Source organism: Pongo pygmaeus, chromosome 9 (genome assembly GCF_028885625.2).
Source record: "Pongo pygmaeus isolate AG05252 chromosome 9, NHGRI_mPonPyg2-v2.0_pri, whole genome shotgun sequence".
Lineage (NCBI taxonomy): Eukaryota > Metazoa > Chordata > Mammalia > Primates > Hominidae > Pongo > Pongo pygmaeus.
Window position 1 is genome coordinate 76109260 of NC_072382.2, and position 20630 is coordinate 76129889.

General features: G+C 49.0%; 1 protein-coding gene across 4 annotated transcripts in view; it reads left to right on the forward strand.

Moving 5' to 3' along the window:
• The window catches only part of SLCO2B1 (solute carrier organic anion transporter family member 2B1), a 64029-nt gene that overhangs the window by 25282 nt on the left and 18117 nt on the right, over window positions 1–20630 (forward strand). For all 4 annotated transcript variants that reach the window (XM_054439429.2, XM_054439428.2, XM_054439430.2 and 1 more), the window contains exons 8-9: window positions 12352–12454; window positions 17450–17807. In XM_054439429.2, the coding sequence (XP_054295404.2) occupies window positions 12352–12454; window positions 17450–17807 (461 nt within the window). The remainder of the gene's footprint in view (window positions 1–12351; window positions 12455–17449; window positions 17808–20630) is intronic.

The following is a 20630-nucleotide window of genomic DNA, read 5'->3' on the forward strand; positions in this document are numbered from 1 at the left end:
GACGGGGGATGATGAATGACAGCTCAGGTTTCTCCCACGGCCATGATTATGGGATTCTCTGCCTGGGGGGCAGGGGGCAATAGCAGTCCCCACAGAGAAGAGCAGGACATGGGACTGGGGGAGGCCATGCAGGGAATGGGAGGTGACAGCAGCCCTACTTTCTTGCCTTTGGCTCTGTCCCTGTATCTGTGGCCTCAGAGCTCAGGTGCTACCAAGAGACCCTCATAAGAGTGACCCAGGACAGGCCTCACCTCCCTCTAGGCCTCAGTCTTCCTGTCTACAATCAGCCAGTCCCCAAGGTCCTGCTAGGCCCAAGGACTCCTGGCAGATGGCTCTGCAGGGTCTGTGGGGTAAAGATGGTCTCTTGAGGGCTCCCTGACAGATTCTTCGTCCCCATCTGTCCCTGTGGTAGTGGTGCTCCCATTCAGCCAGCAACTCTCCTGTGCTTGCCATGCCCTCTGGTCCTTCTGAGAACCTTCCCTTAGGGCTGGGTCAGGGGCTCAGAGGGGCCCAGAGAGCTACTTCCTGGCAGGCAAGCCTGTTCCATGAGGACCTCTGTCCCTCTCCAGACTCTGAGCACCACCAGACTCTGTGACCATAGAGACCAGGAGTCTGTGTGTCTGTTATTTCTGGAATATGTCTGAGAGGTTGGGATTCTAAAATTATATGGTTTTAAAGTCTGTGTTCCTAATAGAGCTTCTCAAGTACTTACATTATGCTGAAAGTCTGTGCCTTGAATGGTCTATGACTCCCCAAATCCACATTTCTAAATGGCTGCAATTTTGGCTAAGAGTCTGTAAGCCTGTGATGTCCATTGTCTCCCAGTCATTAACTTCCATGTACTTCTTCGGGAGAATGGTCAGGGATGGAGGACAGGAGTGTGAGGTGGCAATGGTCCTTCAAACCCAGGACTTAGGGCTGGTCTATTGGGATTTGCCCAGCCAGGAGGCCTCCATTTCCCTGGGACTTTGTGTCTCCACGGCAGCATCTGTGAGTTCTGAGGTGCTGCAGGCCTCCTAGCCCCCAGTGCCTCTTCTTTGCAGGCACTGCCTCTAGACCCCGCTGCATCTCACTGATGGAGGGATTGGCCCATAGAGGGTTAAAGACATGTCCAGAGGTTGGACAGCACCACGGGCCCTCGCACCTGTCTGTACAAAGCCAGGTCCTAGCGCCAAAGGGCTGAGGAAAGGCTCCCCCAGACCACCAGGTCTGCACATAGAGCTTCCTTTAACATCAATGGGGCTTGAGTGGTTTTTCGAAGTGAACCCCACAGAACCCCAAGGGTACCACCACAGGGAGGAGGAGGAGGGGTATCACCGAGCAGGGCTAAGGGCCTTCCATCCCTCTACACACATACACACACACACACACACACACACACACTTCAGTCTGAGTAGTTCTACTATTTTGTGTTTTTATACCTGTCTAAAGACTAAATCTAAAGAACAAGATTTCAATTGTGAAAAGAGTTCTCTTCCTAAAAACCAGCTGAGCTAGTCCAACACTGCCATTTGTCAGAGGAGGAGATTGAGGCTAAGGAAGAGATGAAAGGTAGTTGATCAGGCCCAAGAGGCACCATGCGAGCTTCCTCGGTGTCTAAGGCATCCTGCAGTGGCAGGGACAGGGCTAGACATGGCAGGGGTTACACGCATGTCATGCTGGAGGCCTGTTGACTTCAGTAGGGATGGCACCATGCTCGAGGGGCTGAAGAAAAGACCCGGAGTCAGCAAACAAGACATAGGGTTTATTGAGGGAACTTACATACAGGGTGGTCCAGTGGTGGTGGGCTGGACAGAGAATCACTACCATTTGTAAAAACCATGCAAATTATATGGCACCCTCCACCTGGCAACCTTCACTTAACCCAAAACAAAGGGCCTTGATCCTTCATACAGCCTGTGTTTCATGGGATGAGCCAGGGGTTCAGATGTTCTTCATAAATAAGAAATGAATCTCTGGGTTGGCCACTCCCAGATTTCTTAGTTCAGAACTCCAAATGAGGCTGGGTGTGGTGGCTCACACCTGTAATCTCAGCACTTTAGGAGGCTGAGGTGGGCACATCACTTGAGGTCAGGAGTTCAAGATCAGCCTGACCAAATGGTGAAACCCATCTCTACTAAAAATATAAAAATTAGCTGGATGTGGTGGCGTGCACCTGTAGCCCCAGCTACTTGGGAGGCTGAGGCAGGAGAATCGCTAGAACCTGGGAGGCAGAGGTTGCAGTGAGCTGAGATTGCACCACTGCACTCCAGCCTAGACAACAGAGCAAGATTCCATCTCAAAAAAAAAAAAAAAAAGAACTTCAAACGCAAGTTCTGTTTAGACCAATCATTCTCAGGGTATGCTTAAGAAGCTAGTACAGTCAGGTGCGTCTACCATGCAATATGGCGGCCGCACCATACCAGCCAGGCTCTGCTACTTACTAATTCTGAAATCTGTAAAATGGGTATAACCATAACATCTGCATCTCGGGGTCTTTGTAAGAATGAAGTGAGGCAAAGTGGTGAGGTGGGTAGTTCAGTGCCAAAGCGCAGGCGCAGTAAACAGGAGTGCTTGTTCTTGGCATCTTTCTCCGAGCAGGCCAGCTCTTAAGGGGAAAACTAAGAGAAAAGGTGCCTTTTTTCTAAACTTATATGCTTTTCCTTTTTACATGTTTTTCAACTTTTTTACTTTTTTATTTAACTTTTTTTATTTTTTAAATTTGGTTTTTCAACTGACAAGTAAAAATTATATGTATTTATGGTGGAACATGATGTTTTGATCTATGTATGCATTGGAGAGTGGATAAATCAAGCCGTTTAACACATGCCTTACCTCACTTACTTATCTTTTTGTGTGTGTGGTGAGAACACTTAAAATCTACTTTCTTAGCAATTTTCAAGTATGCAATATATTGTTATTAACTGGACTCATCATGATGTACAATAGATTGCCTGAACTTATTTCTCCTGTCTAACTGAAATTTTGTATCCTTTGACTAACAACTTGCTCTGGTAACTACCCTTCTGCTTTTTGCTTCTATGAGTTTGGCTTTTTTATATTCCACACCAAGGTGAGATCATGCAGTATTTGTTTTTCTGTGCCTGGCTTATTTCACTTAACATGATGTCCTTAGGTTCATCCATGTTTTCACAATGACAGGATTTCCTTCTTTTTTAAAGCCAAATAGTGTTCCATTGTGTGTACGCACTACATTTTCTTTATCCATTCATCCATTGATGGATGCTTTGGTTGAATCCATATCTTGGCTACTGTGAATGGTGCTGCAATAAGCATGAGAGTGCAGATCTCTCTCCTTTCTTTTATTTAAATACATTCTTTTATTTGAAAATTTGTGTTTTTCCATTTTCTTTTTAAAAATGTTGTCATTTTTAATTTTTATGGGTGCATAGTAGGTGTTTATGTTTATTGGGTACATGAGGTTTTTTTGTTTTTCTTTTTTGAGACAGAGTCTCTCTCTCTCTCTCTTGCCCAGGCTGGAGTGCAGTGGTGCAATCTCGGCTCACTGCAACCTCCGCCTCCAGGGTTCAAGCAATTCTCCTGCCTCAGCCTTCTGAATAGCTGGGATTACAGGTGCCCGCCACCATACCCAGCTAATTTTTGTATTTTTAGAGGAGACGGGGTTTTACCATGTTGACCAGGCTGGTCCCCAACTCCTGACCTCAAGTGATCCACCCCCCTCAGCCTCCCAAAGTGCTGGGATTATAGACGTGAGCCACTGTGCCCAGCCTACATGAGATATTTTGAATCGGCATACAATGTGTAATAATTATATCAGGGTAAATAGGGTATCTAACCCCTCAAGAAACAAGAAAGAATTTATCATTTCTTATTTCTTTAATTTATTTTTCAATGTATAACCAATCAATAGAATGTATCATTTCTTTGTGTTATAAATGTTCCAATTATACTCTCTTAGTTGTTGGTTTTGTTTGTTTTGTTTTGTTTTTTTGAAACAGAGTCTCACTCTGTCACCCAGGCTGGAGTGCAGTGGCACAATCTTGGCCCACTGCAACCTCCACCTCCTGAGTTCAAGCAATTCTCCTGCGTCATCCTCCCAAGTAGCTGGGATTACAGGCTCCAGGCTTCATGTTGGCCAGGCTGGTCTTGAACTCCTGGCCTCAAGTGATCTGCCTGCCTTGGCCTCCCAAAGTGTTGGGATTACAGGCATGAGCCACCACACCTGGCCCTGGTCCCTCTCTTAGTTTTATTTATTTATTTATTTATTTATTTATTTATTTATTTATTTTGAAATGGAGTCTCTCTCTGTCACCCAGGCTGGAGTGCAGTGGCGCAATCTGTCTCTCGGGCTCAAGCAATTCTCCTGTCTCAGCCTCCCAAGTAGCTGGAATACAGGCATGCACCACCATGCCTGGCTAATGTTTGTAGTTTTAGTAGAGATGGGGTTTCACCATGTTGGCCAGGCTGGCCTCGAACTCCTGACCTCAGATGATCCACCCGCCTCAGCCTCCCAAAGTGTCTTAGTTATTTTTAAATGTGTAATAAATCCAGCTCTCTTTCTCTTTAATCCTGATTTCATTTCCTTTGGATATATACCCAGTAGTGGATTGTTAGATCAGAAGATTCTATTTTTAACTTTTGGAGGAAACTCCATACTGTTTTCCACGCTGGCTGTGCTAATTTACACCCCTACCAAACAGGGTGCAAGTGTGCCCTTTTCTCCACAGCCTCGCCAGCACTTGTTATCTGTCATATTTTTTATAATAGCCATTCTATTCTATTTTAATATATTATATCGTATCTATACACATTCAGGTGTGAGATGATATCCCATTGTGTTTGCATATGCTTTTCTATATCCTACTTGCACTATAGTCTATAAAAGGTTTGAGACAGCTTACACCACACAAAGGTACAGTACTACTACAACAGTAGGAATTAGGCTAACATTTATTACTTACTCTGCACCATGCAACGTTCTAAGACCTTTGTATGGATTATCTCATTTAGTCCCCATAACCCACCTGTGAAGTCGATATAGTTATTACCCCCATCTTATACCAGAGGGACTTGGGTAACAGAGATTAAATAACCTGATCACATAGCTAGTAAACAGTGAAACCAATCAATTAAGGCTAAGGAGCAGGAGAAATATAAATAAGAGTAAAAGGTTTTCAGAATGAGAGAGAAAAACATAAATGCATGGACCCATAAAGATTAATTCAGTTGATACCATTGAGCCATTTATTTGGTTCTGAGGTTTCTGGTAGCCAAAGGGAAAAGAAGCATGGCCAGTGGCATGAATCTCATTAAAAGAAAGCGGGGGCCAGTTGCCGTGGCTCACACCTGTAATCCCAGCACTTTGGGAGGCTGAGGCGGGTGGATCACCTAAGGTTAGAAGTCCGAGAACTGCCTGGCCAACATGGCGAAACCCTGTCTCTACTAAAAATACAAAAAATTAGCCAGGCGTGGTGGTGGGTGCCTGTAATCCCAGCTACTTGGGAGGCTGAGGCAGGAGAATCGCTTGAACCCGGGAGGCGGAGGTTGCAGTGAGCCGAGATTGCATCATTGCACCACTCCAGCCTGAGTGACAGAGCAAGACTCTACCTCAAAAAAAAAAAAAAGAAAAAAGAAAGCTAGGAGTGTGTTTCATTCTTCGTGGAAACTCAGCTCTTGCTGAAAAACACTCTCTTTCATGGGGTGGGAGGAAGTTAAGCAGATCTCTCATCCCCGTGGCTGCTTCCCTTGGTGATATGTGAAGGAACCTGAGGCTGGCAGAGGATTCCATATCACCCCAGGGTCCACACTGGCTCTGTGGGTCAAGGAACCTAGCCCCTGGACAAAGACTTCTTTTAATAGGAACTCAGTTCTCACCAAGGATAGCGCCTGGATCCCTGGGGGCCCAGCAGACAGGAGGGCCTTCCATGGGCTGAGCCACACACAGCACATGGTGTCCGGCAGGCTTGCAGCAATCAGCAAAGAGCCCCCAGAGGGGAAGTTCCAGCAGCCCTCTCCATCCAGGGCTGCTGACCCAGGCAAACACAGCCCAGATGGGTCACACTGCAATCCCTGCACTGAGCAGAGGCACGTTTCCTGTTTCTGGAGCCCGTTATTACTCAGCTGTCCTCAAAACAGATGAGGGGGCAAGTGGCAGAAATCTGTGGAGAACACAGGGTCAGGAGCTAAGGACAGTTAGGGCTCCCAATAGCCACAGAATATAGCCAAAATCTCAGCCTGGCCTTCCAAACCACCCAAGTCTGGTTCTGGCCCATCTTTTGGCCCCAGCCCCTACCCCAGCCAAGCACTGCTGTAATCAGGTTGGTGTCCCCACTGCGTCCTGCACAAGAGCTTCCACCACCATGCCTCTGCTTCAAATCTGCTCTCCCTTTCTATCTACCCAAACCCCAAAGCTCACTTCTCCCTGGATGCCACCCCTGACCACCCAGCCCCTGAAGGTCTGTCACTCCCCTCCTGTTCCACACCCCATGCTCTGTCACAGCAGGAGACAGGACTGAGACAGGGAGACTAGAGAACCTGGGTTTGTTTTGAGAGCCTGCTCTACCAATAACTGCCTGGGTGACACTTCCCCTTTTGGGGCCTCAGTTTTCTCTTCTGTAAAATAGGTGCAATAATAATCCCTGCACCAGACAGACCATTGTTGGAATTAAATGACATGATGGATATGAAAGTGCAGTGTAGCTGGGTGCAGTGGCTCACACCTGTAATCTCAGTACTTTGGGATGCCAAGGCGGCCAGATCACCTGAGGTCAGGTGTTCGAGACCAGCCTGGCCAACATGGTGAAACCCCGTCTCTACTAAAAATACAAAATTAGCCAGGTGTAGTGGCGTGTGCTTGTAGTCTCAGCTACTTGGGAGGCTGAGACAGGAGAATTGCTTGAACCTGGGAGGCGGAGGTTGCAGTGAGCTGAGATTGCACCACTGTACTCCAATCTGGGGGACACAGCAAGGCTCTGTTAAAAAAAAAAAAAAAAAAAAAAGTGCAATGTAGACCAAATAAGAATGTTCACGTGGGAGCAGACGACACTGTGGTTGTTTCTACTCTTTATGAGAACAAGGAAACCAGGCAAGGAACTCAGAAGATTCTGCTTACCCTGCCCCTTCCTGATAAAAAATGTTGGGAAGTGATCAGTCTGTCCCCAGCCTGTCCTCCTGCTTCCTGGGGCAGCACTCACTCCAGCACTCTCTCTCAGCTGTCCAGGACCCTCCAACCACTGTGGCGCCCCTCCCAGATCACTCTCCCAGAGCTCAGACGGGACTCAGAAAGGAGCAAGGATTCACTGATTCTCTTTAAGGCAGCATGTCCAAAAGAAATGTTATATGAACCACATATGTTATTCTAATTTTTTTTGTCCACATGCGAAAGTAAAAGAAATTAATTTTAATAATACATTTTATTTAAGCCACTATATCTAAAATATTCTCATTTTAACATATAATAAATAGTAAAAAATTAATGATGAAACATTTTCCTTTTTTCATACTAAGTCTTCAAAATGCAATGTGTATTTTATGCCTACAGCACATCTCAATTTGGACTGGCCATATTTCAATTGCTTAGAGCCATACGTGACAGGTGGCTGCTGTATGAGACAGTACAGCTCTAAGGTATAAATGAATAATCCAAGCAGGCTGCCTTACCCAAAAAAATAAGACACGGTAGGATTTCAGGTTCCTTCAAATCACACCACAAAGATGCCTCCTAATTCTTCCAGTCCCGCATCAGGGCTGTCTGACTCAGGGGGCTTAGTGGATAAAGTATGAGTTTATTATTATTATTATTATTTTTTTTTTGAGTCAAGGTGTTGCTCTGTCACCTAGGCTAGAGAGCAGTGGTGCCATCATAGCTTACTGTAGCCTTGGACTCCTGGGCTCAAGTGATGCTTCCACCTCAGCCTCTTGAGTAGCTGGGACCACAGGTGCATGTCACCATGCCCAGCTAATTTTAAAATTTTTGTAGAAATAGGGTCTTACTATGTTGCCCAGGCCGGTCTCACACTCCTGGCCTCAAGCAATCCTGCTGCCTTGGCCTCCCAAAATGCTGGAATTAACAGGTGTGAGCTCAGTCAAAGCATGAGTTTTCTACTCAGGCAAGCTTGAGCTCGGATCTGAGTCCTGCCACTCTCTAGTTATGTGATGCTGAACAAGTTGCCTACCTTCAGAACTTGTTTGCTCATGTGTGAAGGAGTGTAGGACTTGCTGGCAGGTCCCAGTGAAGATGGAGCAGGCTCATGTATGCGTAGCTACCAGCCCATATACCAGTGGCTTGCCATGTCCTGGAATGGTAGTTCCGCTAGTGCTGGTGTGCTCTGTGGACCCTTTGCCTGTCTCGGAAGCATCAGCAGTTCAAGAACTCCCTGACGGCATGATGGCATCTCCTCTTGCTTTCATTTTTTCCCCCAAAAGCCTGGCATTGGCTACACCCACTGCTGGTTAGAACCATCTCTTGCACTCCTCTTTCAATTGATATTTACTAGATAACCACTATTTCGCCCCAGGCCCTTGCTAGGCACAAGAGTTTGAACAGAAAACAAGATAAACATGACTCCTGCTCTTGCAGAGCTCAGGGTCCAGCAGGGAAGAAAGGTGTCAAATAACGTTTGCCTCAGACCTAAAGCATGTATAAAATAGACATTCTTTATTTTACTTAAAAATCAACTTAATTTCTACTCTGAATGCCCATCCTGCCAGATCATCAAGAAATTCAATCTCAACCTTTCTCAGAGCTCTCTGACCAAGGTGAAGCAAAGGTCCTGTGTCTTACACAGTGCCCAAGCACCAGGGAGGCCTCCCCAGCAGACATCAGCATCAGCCCACTGTGGTCACTATGGTGATGCCCACTTGCCATCCTGGCCCATATGGTTCCCTTACCATGCTTGGAGCAGAGTCTTGGTGAGGCTGGGAACCTAGGAGCCCAGCCTCCCTAGGTCAGCCTGCATCCTGCCCCTTGGAGATGAATTGCTTCCGTGGGCCCTATCTCAGAGGGTACGTGGCTCCTTGCTGCTCATGGAATCCACAGACTGCTCTGTCTCTGCCTCGTCCTCTTTTCCAGGCTTTATTTTAGGGAAGATGGTATTCTTTTCCCCTCATCCTCAGAGCCTCCCTCTCTACTCACATCCACAACACCCAGCAGAATCTTCTCAAGGGACTCAAGCTCTGGAAACAAAAGACAGGAAGGGAAATCTTGCAATCCATTACTGCTTTCTGCCATGCCACAAACATCCCCTGAGGACAGGAAACCTAGAGCCTGCCCCCTGCTGGAATGAAAGAAGAGAGAAGAAAGGGAAAAAAGCCCAAGGGAACACACACATAAATTAATATTTGAATGAATTGTCCTGCTGGGACAGGCCAGCCTTGAGCCAGCCAGCCTCAGGAAGCCAGGTTGGGGAGGCATGGAACAGGGGACCCCCACAAGGTTGTGGCTGACATGAAGGTTCTGAAATGTGGGGAAATCCAGCATTTGCCTCGTGATGATCTCAGAAAAAACGAGATGGGAGAAGAAAGAGAAAGTGTCAGACCCAATCAGAGTGTGAGTCCTGTAGGAACCTCACAGGCAACATGGGAAGAGGAGGCAGAACCAGGAAGCCCAAATGAGCGCTCTCCAGCCCAACAGGTCCTTCCCTATGGCCCATGGCATCCTGGCCCTGGACGTGGGGAAGCCTCGGCCTGCACACTCCTAGTTACAGGGAGCTCATTTCCTCCCAGGGTAGCCTCTTCCAAACTGCTGTCCACACTGGGTATAAGTCTTTTTTTTTTTTTTGAAACAGGGTCTCACTCTATCGCCCAGGCTGGAGTGCAGTGGCATTATCTCAGCTCACTGCAACTGTTACCAGAAAGGGGTCTGGATCCAGACCCCAAGAGAGGGTTCTTGGCTCTCACACAAGAAAGAATTTGGGGCAAGTCCACAGAGTAAAGTGAGAGCAAGTTTATTAAGAAAGTAAAGGAATAAAGAATGGCTACTCCATAGGCAGAGCAGGGTGTTCCCGAAAGTAAGAGGAGGAACGCGTCCACCCTAGGTACAATACATGTTTATATATAGGATGAAAAAAGATCATGGGGAGATGTGCTCTGCTACAAGGGTTTGTGATCAAGGATTTTCTTGATCACTATATTTTGCAAGAATCAATATTATTATATTTAAAGCAAAATTAGAAATGCTTCTGTTCTCCAGACATCTGGATATCAGGACACTCCTAAGTCTGGGTCTATTTAGTAAACATTATTAATCTGTTCCCTTAACCATAAACATCTAGAGGCTAAGAATGCCTGACTTTCTGGGAATGCAGCCCAGCAAGTCCCAGCCTCATTTTTCCTACCCCTCAGTCAAGATGGAGTTGTTTTGATTCTAACGCCTCTGACAAAATCTCCATCTCCCTGGCTCAAATGATCCTCCCTCCTCAGCCTCTTGAGTAGCTGGGACTACTGGTGTGTGCCACCACACCTGGCTGATTTTTATTTTTTATTTTTTTGAGATGGAGTCTCGCTCTGTTGCCCAGGCTGGAGTGCAGTGGTACGATCTCAGGTCACTACAACCTCCACCTCCCAGGTTCAAGCGATCTTCCTGCCTCAGCCCCCCTAGTAGCTGGGATTACAGGCATGCGCCACATGCCCGGCTAATTTTTGTATTTTTAGTAGAGACAGGGTTTAGTCATGTTGGCCAGGCTGGTCTGGAACTCCTGACCTCAGGTGATCCACTGGCCTCACCCTCCCAAAGTGCTGAGATTACAGGTGTGAGCCACCACGACCAACCGATTTATTTTTATTTTTATTTTTAGTAGAGACAAGGTTTCGCCATGTTGCCCAGGCTGATCTTGAACTCCTGGGCTCAAGCGATCCTCCCACCTCAGGCTCCCAAAGTGCTGGGACTATAGCCGCGAACCATCACACCCGGCCTAGGCATAAGTCTTCTTCCAGGGAATTTTTTTATTTTAATCCTGACCTCAGCCTACATAGAAAAATAACTAAATTACACTCCACTTGCTCACTTATATTCAAATGACCCTGTGCCCTTAGCAACTTCTCCAAGATTTAGTTTCCTCATCTAAAAAGCGTGCACAGTAATAGTACCTGCCTCACACAGTTTTGTGTTAGAGAAATGTAGGTAGAGTACTCTGGGCCCTTGGCCTTGGTTGTCCCCTTCCTTCAGGGTGTACCAGTGAAGTGCTCAGGCTCTGGAGCCAAGCTGTCTGGATTCAAATCCTAACTGGACCACTTATTATCTGTGTGAAATAAGTTGAAATAAGTTATTTTCTCTCTGTGTCTCATTTTTATCACCTGACAAAAAGGGATTATTATGGTATCTACTTCATTTTTTAAAAATGATTTTTGACTCTTATTTCTTTCTCCAAGTTGTTGGTAGGGACGTATACACTTCAGGAGGTTGTGAGGTTTCAGTAGTTATGCATTAGTCATTAGAACAGTGCCCAGCATACAGTAAGTGCTTAGTAGGCATTAACCGTTATTTATCATTATTTCCTTTCTTATTTCTGACAATCAGAAGATGGTGATTGTGCCCCCTCCCTCCACACACGATATTCTCTTCCCCTCTTTTTCAAGAGTTGCACATGGGCCGTCCCCACCCAGGCGGAGGGACACACTCCCGGGCGTCCACGGGAATCTTCACAGCTTGGACCCAAAGCTGAGTCCATCCTCTGGGTGTGGCTTGATTCATCCAAGAGGAGCAGTGACAGTGGGAGTGAAGATTGACTGGATTGGTGTGTTGGTGTTTTGGGTAACATTGGTGGTGATGATGGCAGTGGCGATGGAGATGAGGCTGGTGATACTGATCTTGGTGAAGACAGTGGTAGTGATGATGATGTTAGAGACAGTGATAGTGATATTGATGATTCTGATCATCATCATGGTGGTGGTGATTCTGAAGGTTCAGGTGACAGCGATAACGATGATTGTGCTGGTGGTGGTGATCATGACAGAGACAACAATAACAATCGTCATATCGTGATGGTAATGTCATGACTCAATTTGTCATTTAGTCACAACGATATGGGTGATGTGAATGAGGGTGACATTTAAGCAGAAAGGAATAGAAATGATGACGATGATTATGGTGGTGATTTTCCTAAAAATGTTGGTGATTATTATGATGTTAATAGCGGTCATGACAACTAACCCACGTGGATACTGGTGATGACAAAGTTTAACCACAAGAATTTTATTCATTCTTTCAAAACCACTTGTTGGGTACCTATAGGGCCAAGAACAAATGGAACACTGCAGTCCTCAGTTGCTCCTGAAGAGATCACAGGGCCCTCACCCTCTCCTCTCCAAGACCTCTCCTCCCCAGCCCACAGCCAACTCTGAGTGGGATCGCTGGCATCCAGCGGACTGTCCTTGGTTTTGTGTCTCCTTCAGGGCAAGGACTCTCCCTCTAAGCAGAGCCCTGGGGAGTCCACGAAGAAGCAGGATGGCCTAGTCCAGATTGCACCAAACCTGACTGTCATCCAGTTCATTAAAGGTAAGTCAGCTCAGACCAGGTTATGGGGAGCCAGGGCCAGAGAGGCCCTCCAGATTGTCAGGATCCAGTCCTTCCTGCCTCTCTTGATTCATCTTCTCTACCTGCAGACCCCTCATGAGCACCATCTACTCCTTGTGAGTCTTTGCACATGCAATCTTCTCTGCCTGGACCATCATTTTTTATTGCTTTCAAAACCTTCCCTATGGGCCAGGCATTGCGGCTCATGCCTGTAATCCCAGCACTTTGGGAGGCCGAGGTGGACGGATCACTTGAGGTCAGAAGTTTGAGACCAGACTGGCCAACATGGTTAAACCCTGTCTCTACTAAAAATACAAAAATTAGCTGGGCATGATGGTGGGCACCTGTAGTCCCAGTTACTTGGGAGGCTGAGGCAGAAGAATCACTTGAACCCGGGAGGAGGAGGTTGCAGTGACCCAAGATCACACCACTGCACTCCAGCAGACAGAGACTTCATTTCAAAAACAACAACAAAAAACCTTCCCTATCCCTCTAGGTCCAGCTAAAAAGCCACTACTTTCTCCACATGTCCAGCTCTCCCAGCCAGCAAGGCCACTTCCCTCCCTCTTTGGTTCTCAGAACCCTCAGGGCTTCTAGATCAGTTCAGATCTGAGCCTGTGTTCCTGAAGGTCAGGCCTGTGCTGGCTCATCTACGACCCTTCCTCTCCTCCCACCCACCGCTGAGCCTGCAAATGGGAGGCCATCAGGAAATTGTCAAATTCCCAGATGGCAGCATGGGCGGAGAGAGCTCTGGGCTAAAATCCAGAACCTGGGCTTTTGTCCCTGATCCCTGCTCCTTTCTGGGCCTCCGTTTCCCCATCTATATAGCCAGGAGTAGACTCAATGATCTAATGTCCTTGAGGCTATGATCCTGAGACTATGAACTCAGTCTATCACTAACCAGAGTACACATTATGACCAGGCCATTCTTTCTCAAGATTATGACCCCAGGAGCATTGATTGAGTGCCTGCCGTGTGCCCAGCTCTTACAGAGCACTGGATGGCAGGTCAGAAGACTTGGATTTGAGTCCTCCCCCTAACGGTGACCAGTGTACAATCTTAAAGAAGTTAGTTTCCTTTTCTAAATTGAGCTTCCTCATCTGGAAGATTGGGTCAATAATCCTTGCTCTGCCTGTCTCAAGGGCTATTATGAGAATCAAATGAGATGAAAAATGGAAAGCCTCTTTATGCTATTAAAAAAACTGTACTTATATATAAGGTACAATTATTTCAATTATTACTCTTGTTCCACAGTTATTCTGACCATGCCCTAGGATAGTAAATTGAGCTGCCTATGGTTTAGGAGGGCATGTCCACAGGAGTTGCTTCATTCCTTACTGAGGATTTCTGCAACAGGAAGGAATTAGGTCTATTCTTGGGAAGAGCTTCCTAAGAGTTGATGTTGGGGCAGGACATGGTGGCTCACACCTGTAATCCCAGCACTTTGGGGGACCAAAGCAGGAGGACCTCTTGAGCCCAGGAGTTTGAGACCAACCTGGACAACATAAGAAGACCCTGCCTCTACAAAAAAAAAAAAAAAAAATTAAAGAATTAGCCGGGCTTGGTGGTGCATGCCTGTGGTTCAAGCTACTGGGGAGGCTGAGGTGGGAGGATCGCTTGAACCTGGGAGTTTGAGGCTACAAAGAGCTGTGATCTGGCCGCTGCGCTCCAGCCTGGGTGACTGAGAGAAACCCTATCTGAAAAAAAAAAAAAAGGCTTGATGTTGGGAGATCGGTAATCTAGCCCCCAGTTTTTTCAGCATTCCCAGGGAAAGACAGGGCTTGGACTCTGTGCATAGTGCTGGGCCTAGAGGCAGCGGCCGGGACTCCCTAGCCTCAGGCCACCCCCAGATGCTATTAGGCCCCAGCACTCTGCGCTGCTGAATTGCTTATTAATCACTGTTTGGGCTTCTGCCCAGAGGGAAGCTGCTGAAATTGGAACCTAGAGCAAGTGTTCTAGGCCAGATTGTCTCTGGTGGTTTCAGCTTCTACATGAGCCTGGAGGGAATCAGGGCAGGGGTGCCCTCAGGCCCTGTGGCTGGTGAGCCGGCCTGGCTTCTGCTGAGCTCCAGGGGCCAGTCTGACTCTAGGGCCTGGCCTTGACCACCTGGTGTCACAGGCAAGGCCGAGGGAGGAGGAACCATGGTCCTTCAGCCGGAGGTGCCCTATACTCTTGGGGAAAGATAATCCCTGAGCTAGGAAAGGCCCCTGTCAGATGGGGGAGACAGTCTCTGAGCTGGGGGAAGCCCCTGTCTAATGCAAGAGATACAATCTCTCTGATGGAGGATACGTAGTCCCTGAATGGAGCGAGACCCTGCCTTGTCTGATGGAAGAGACCTGACCTCTGTGATGGAGAAGGCCCCGTCTGATAAGGGAGACGTAGTCCTTGAACTAGAGGAGGTTCCTGGGGGAGACATTGCCCTTGAGTTAAGGGAAGCCCCTACCTAATTGGAAGAAGCATAGTCCCTAGACTGAGGGAGAACCTGTACTATTTGACAGAGGATACCTGGCCTCTAGCTGGGTGAGGCTCCTGGCTGATGAGGAAGACAGAGTCACTGACTTGAGGGAGGCCCTGGCTGGTCTGATGGGGGAGACACTGTGCTGTGCTAAGGGAAGCCCTGTCTCATGGGAAAGATCTGCCTCAGAGCTGGAGATGGGCCCTGGAATTCCCCTGCAGGTAGACCTATCTTAGTGAAAGGCATAGCCTCCGCCCTCCATCCAGGAATTTTCCATCTATTCCGGCGCCATGCTGTGGATGCTGAGGAGAGATGGGGGATGGCTATAAAGCACACTGCAGTGATCAGTGCAGGAGAATGGACTGGAAGCAATCCATGAGATGGAGCCCTCTGGAGTCAGGCAGCCAGAGAGGCACAGGATGGGGGAGGGAGGATAGAAGGGAGGATGGACCTTGTACTAGGAGTCAGGAGACCCTAGGAAACTCCTGGTCTTAAACTGGCCTCTGGATGAACTTGGGCGAGCCCCTGTCCCTCTCTAGACTCTACCATGCAGTAGGGGCACCTATACAACCTGGACCATGCCAGATTGAAATTCATGGCTCAATATAAGGCCTCAGATGCCCTGGCCAGAGCAGCTCATGGCAAGAAGGCTGAGCAGCTACCTGGGGTCAGAGCGAGCCTCATACCTCTTCACTCTAATGCTAGTTAAATGCATGGTGTGCAGCAAGGAATCAGGGACAGGAGGCAGGCCTGGCACGGAAAAGAGGGGGAATTCCACAGCCCCCACTCACCCCTCCTGAACTGTTTGTCTTTATTTTCTGGCTCCCAAGGAAACAGATCCTAGCCTGGCCCGGGGGGCTAGGGAACCAGCTGGCTTGGCCCTGCTCTGAGGACAGACAGAAATCTTCCCATGACAGAGGCCCTGGTCCTGCTGCTGCAGGAACAGAAGGAGCCCCCACCTGGCCCAGAGAATCCCCATGGCCCCACCAGCCTGGCCTGGAAAGTGGTTTGCTCCTCTCCCTCCATACCTTGTATTTGACTTCAGTCTTGCCTACTGCAGGCAGAAACACATGTTAGTGGAGAGAGGATCTCATGTGTCGAACAGAAAATGTTCTTGACACTTTCACCTGGGCTGCCCCTACCAATGAGCATCACTTGGCTGCTGGAGCCCAGAGAGGAAAGGACTTACCCACCCTTTTGTGCCCTTTAGTTTAGCAGACTTGCATTGGGGCAACCTGTGAATGAGGCACCATTTTAGGAGCTAGCAGGAGACTGGGGAGGTAATTTTTTGCCAAAACAGTCACTTTTTTTCCTACCTCCAAGCATTTGCCCCTCCTGGGCCCCTACTCAATTCCTTTTCCTCCTCGCTTCACCTCCCCAGATCCTCCCCCCCATTCTTTAGACCCTAGCTCTGTCCCACCTCCAGGAAGTCTCCCAGCACCAAGCAGACTCAGATTTCACCTTCTCTGGAGGTCTTTGATTCTGCCCCAGACATATTGACATTTGATCACATATTAGTCCATATATCCATTCATTCCTTCCTTCATTCCATGAATTCAGGTGCCTCCCATATCCCAGGCTCTGGAGATTAAGTAATTAACAGAACAAACAAAACCCCGTGATCTTTTAAAGAAGGCTTACATTCTGGTAGGGTGACAATAAAACAGCTGGATGAGTGAAAGGTATAGTACATCAGGTAGAGGGCTATGGAGAAATACAAGCTAGGGATAGGGAGGTCAAGGCAGAGGATTGGGGCCTGTGTTTGGGACGCGAGGGAGGATGAAGGCCTGGGAGTCTTGGAAAAAGCTGTAGCAGGACAGGATGGAAAGAACTGGGTGGGGCGGGGGAGAGGAATGAATACATAGAATAGAAAAAATGAAATGACATGGGATGGGATGGATGAAATTGAATCAAATAGGATGGCATGGACCAGAACTATATGGAACTGAATAGAATTGAATGGAAAAAAAAAACGCATCAAATAAGATACAGTCTAACTCAGTGGAACAAAATGAAACAGAATTTCAAAAATGAACTAGAACAAGGGCCAGGCGTAGTGGCTCAAGTCTGTAATCCTAGCACTTTGGGAGGCCAAGGAGGGTGGATTACTTGAGGCCTAGGGTTCGAGACCAGCTTAGCCAACAAGGCAAAACCCATCTCTACTAAAAATTCAAAAATTAGCCAGCATGGTGGTGCACGCCTGTAGTTTCAGCTACTCAGGAGGCTGAGGCCAAGAATCACTTGAATCCAGGAGGCAGAGGTTGCAGTGAGCTGAGATTGCGCCACTGCACTCCAGCCTGGGCAACAGAGAAAGACTCTGTCTCAAAAAAAAAAAAAAAAAAAAGGACTAGAATAAAAGGAATGGAGTCAAGTGGGATAAAATTGATTGCAATAGAATTAAGTGGAATGGGGCAGGTTGGAAGAAATGGAACTGCTTGAACTGAGCAGGGCAGGAGGGCAGTCTCTGCTGGACGGCTTGGCTGCCCTGCCTGCCCTGACCTCCTCTGCACTCACTCCCACAGTCTTCCCCAGGGTGCTGCTGCAGACCCTACGCCACCCCATCTTCCTGCTGGTGGTCCTGTCCCAGGTATGCTTGTCATCCATGGCTGCGGGCATGGCCACCTTCCTGCCCAAGTTCCTGGAGCGCCAGTTTTCCATCACAGCCTCCTACGCCAACCTGCTCATCGGCTGCCTCTCCTTCCCTTCCGTCATCGTGGGCATCGTGGTGGGTGGCGTCCTGGTCAAGCGCCTCCACCTGGGCCCTGTGGGATGCGGTGCCCTTTGCCTGCTGGGGATGCTGCTGTGCCTCTTCTTCAGCCTGCCGCTCTTCTTTATCGGCTGTTCCAGCCACCAGATTGTGGGCATCACCCACCAGACCAGGTGAGTGTGTGCGTGGGCACGTAAAGGCAAGCCTGGGAGGACGGGATAGGGAGGACAGGGTCCCTGGGCAGAGGCCAGGATGGCAGGGCGCCCCCTGCCTCAAATCTCGCCTCCCCACCTCTGCTTAACAGCCCTTTAGAGATTTGAGTCAAGCAGTGGGGTGCTCCAGAAGGCTCCAGGGTAGGTGTCAGGCACTACTGGAAGGGGCATGGATGAGACTTCAGGGGCAGAAACTCTCAAGCCCGGGAGGGTGTGGAGGCTGAGATAGGGCAGAGCCACCCATGGGATGGCATGTCTAGGGTGACCAAGCCCTGTGGGCCCAACAGAGATGAGCCAGAGGCTGCATCACAGGAGCCAGGACCCAGCTCAGCCAGAGGAATGGCCTGCCCAGGAGGGAGCATGCTCTCCATCCTGGGGATGAGAGGGGACGAGAGGGTGAGCAAGGGACTGGATGGCCCCTATCAGGGAGGCTGCAGAGGGGACTCAGGCACTGGGAAAAGATTGGACAGCAGACCTCTGATATTTTGGGTTTTAGAGCTTGGGAGCTAAAATTCTGATATTCCATGACTCTAAAATTACAGAATTCTTTTTCCACATCTGTGAGGCAGCACCTGCCTCTGCCCTCCGGGAGGAAGTCTCTTGATTTCTATCTCTCCAATTCTCCCTCACACCTTTACCCTTGGGAGCCTTCTTGGAGAGGATGTTGGAAGTCACATTCCTGCTTCTTCTCCAGAATGATTTCATTTTTCCTGGAAACTGCTCCAGGCTTAGGTTGGCCCAACACTCAGCTAGAATTTCCCAACTTTCTCTGTCCCCACCCCTTCCTTGGCATCTTCTGCCTCCACCTAGGTGCCAGCTTTCATCACCAGGGGTACTCCTGCACGGCTGTCAGGGGCTCAGCTCAGGGCCAAGGAGCACCCAGCCCCTCCCCATCTGTCCCAGGTCCCATCCTCGCTGATCTCTCCCCCATCTCCCCTCCCTCCTCCCCCTTTCATTCTCTGCCCCGCTTTTCCCACATAGCGAGGCAACTCTGCTCTCTAGCCTGGGGCCTCCTGTGTGCAGAGCCTTGTTCTAGGCACTGCAGCGGGGGTTTAGCCACCTCCTCAGGAAGTCCCTGGTCTGAGGAGGGAGACAGGTCCTCAGTCAAATGATTTTTAGGGTAAAAAGTAAATGGATATTTTATCACAATTTTTTAAATAGTGCATGGGAGAAAAAGTCAGCTTATCCCACATGCCCCATCTCTCTTTTCTTCTCCCTTTCACACCTTAGCTTTGACATCTCATGTCACCTGTGTTCTCATCTAAATTCTTGCGATTTATTCACTAAGCTCTGGGTTCTAATTCACTGAAGAGACCATTTGGGACCAACTGAGCTAGGCAAGAAGAACTTTCCATATTCCTGCACAACCGCAGGTACTAACAGCTGCAAGAACCAAAGGTCTCCCTTCGCTCAGCGTCTTCCCATGTTACATCTCACTGAATCCCCACAGGATCTCTGTAATGGGTCCTGTTATTAGCCGCATTTCACAGATGAGTACAGCAAGGCTCAGAGAGGTGAAGTCACCCCACAGCTGGAACAGGGTAGAGCCTGGAGCCAGGATTCTCCCCACAGAAGCAATCAGCTCCAGGTGGTCAATGACAGCGAGGAGCGGAGGAAGGGCTCCCTAGCTCTTATCTGCTCAGCCTTCCAGCTGCTAGCAGAGGGTTCTGGGAAGTGCTTCACCCTTGGCAGAGTCCCCTGGCACTGCCTCCTGATGGGCCCTCAGCTCAGACAGTGCCAGCCTTCCCACTCCCACCCCCACCCTGAGGGAGATGTGCCAAGACGTTGTCAGACACACACAAGCACTGTCTGGCAGAGGAGGAAGAGGAAATATTTTGTGGCCGATGATCTTCCTTCCCTCTCAGATGGAGTGCCCCCTCACCCCAGGGAGGGAGAGGAGCTCACTTTGCCCCATGCCCCACTTCCCCACTCCACACCCTGGCTAGAGACTGTCTCCAGCTCCTGCTCACCCTCTTCCCCATGCAACTGACATTTCACTAAGCTCCAGTCCCAGCCTCAGTGATCATCCTGGGCCTCTGACCCACACCCACCCCAAGCCCAAGACAGGGACCTCCAGCTTCCGCCTCTGGCCTCCTCTGCAGCCTGGCCACTGGACCCCTGTGTGACCCTGAAAGGCGCAGCCTCTCTGGGCCTCTGTCTCCCTGGCAGGTTAGCTGTGCTCCCCCCTAGCGTGAAGCCAGGTGACACTGTGAGTCCCAGGGGCCACCTCCCTGCCCTCCTCCCAGGGTGACCTCCCCCTCAGACTAAGCCTCCCTCTGACATCCTGCCCCTGCCCACCTTCACCTTGCTCTGGCCACCTGGAGCTGGGGCACCTCGGGGATTTGGGAACAGGCCCTCGGAGGGAGGCAGGTGGGACTAAAATGTGCCCTGGACACAGTGAACAGGCTGGTGGGAGTGAGACTGCAGGATGGCCATGACAGGCAGAGAAACTGAGGCCCAGTTTCTCCAAAAATCATTGATTTTTGGAGAAAGGAAGCTCACTGAGGGAAAGATACTCTTCATCTGACTGTAACTTCTGGGAGGAATTTATCTTGTATACCCTGTAGAAGGGTCACTGAGGTGCAGAGATGTTGGAAGAAGCTCAAAGGCTTGTAGGATTGAGGGGGCCTGTCTCCATACTTGCCCACCTTCATTGCAAGGATCTCACTATCACCATCATCGGGCAGCCCTGATGGTGAAAATCCTCTGTGTGGAGCTGAAATCTCTGGCCATTGCTCTCGGCTACAGGGCCGAGGAGGCCCCAGCTAGCGGCCTAAGGGAGGG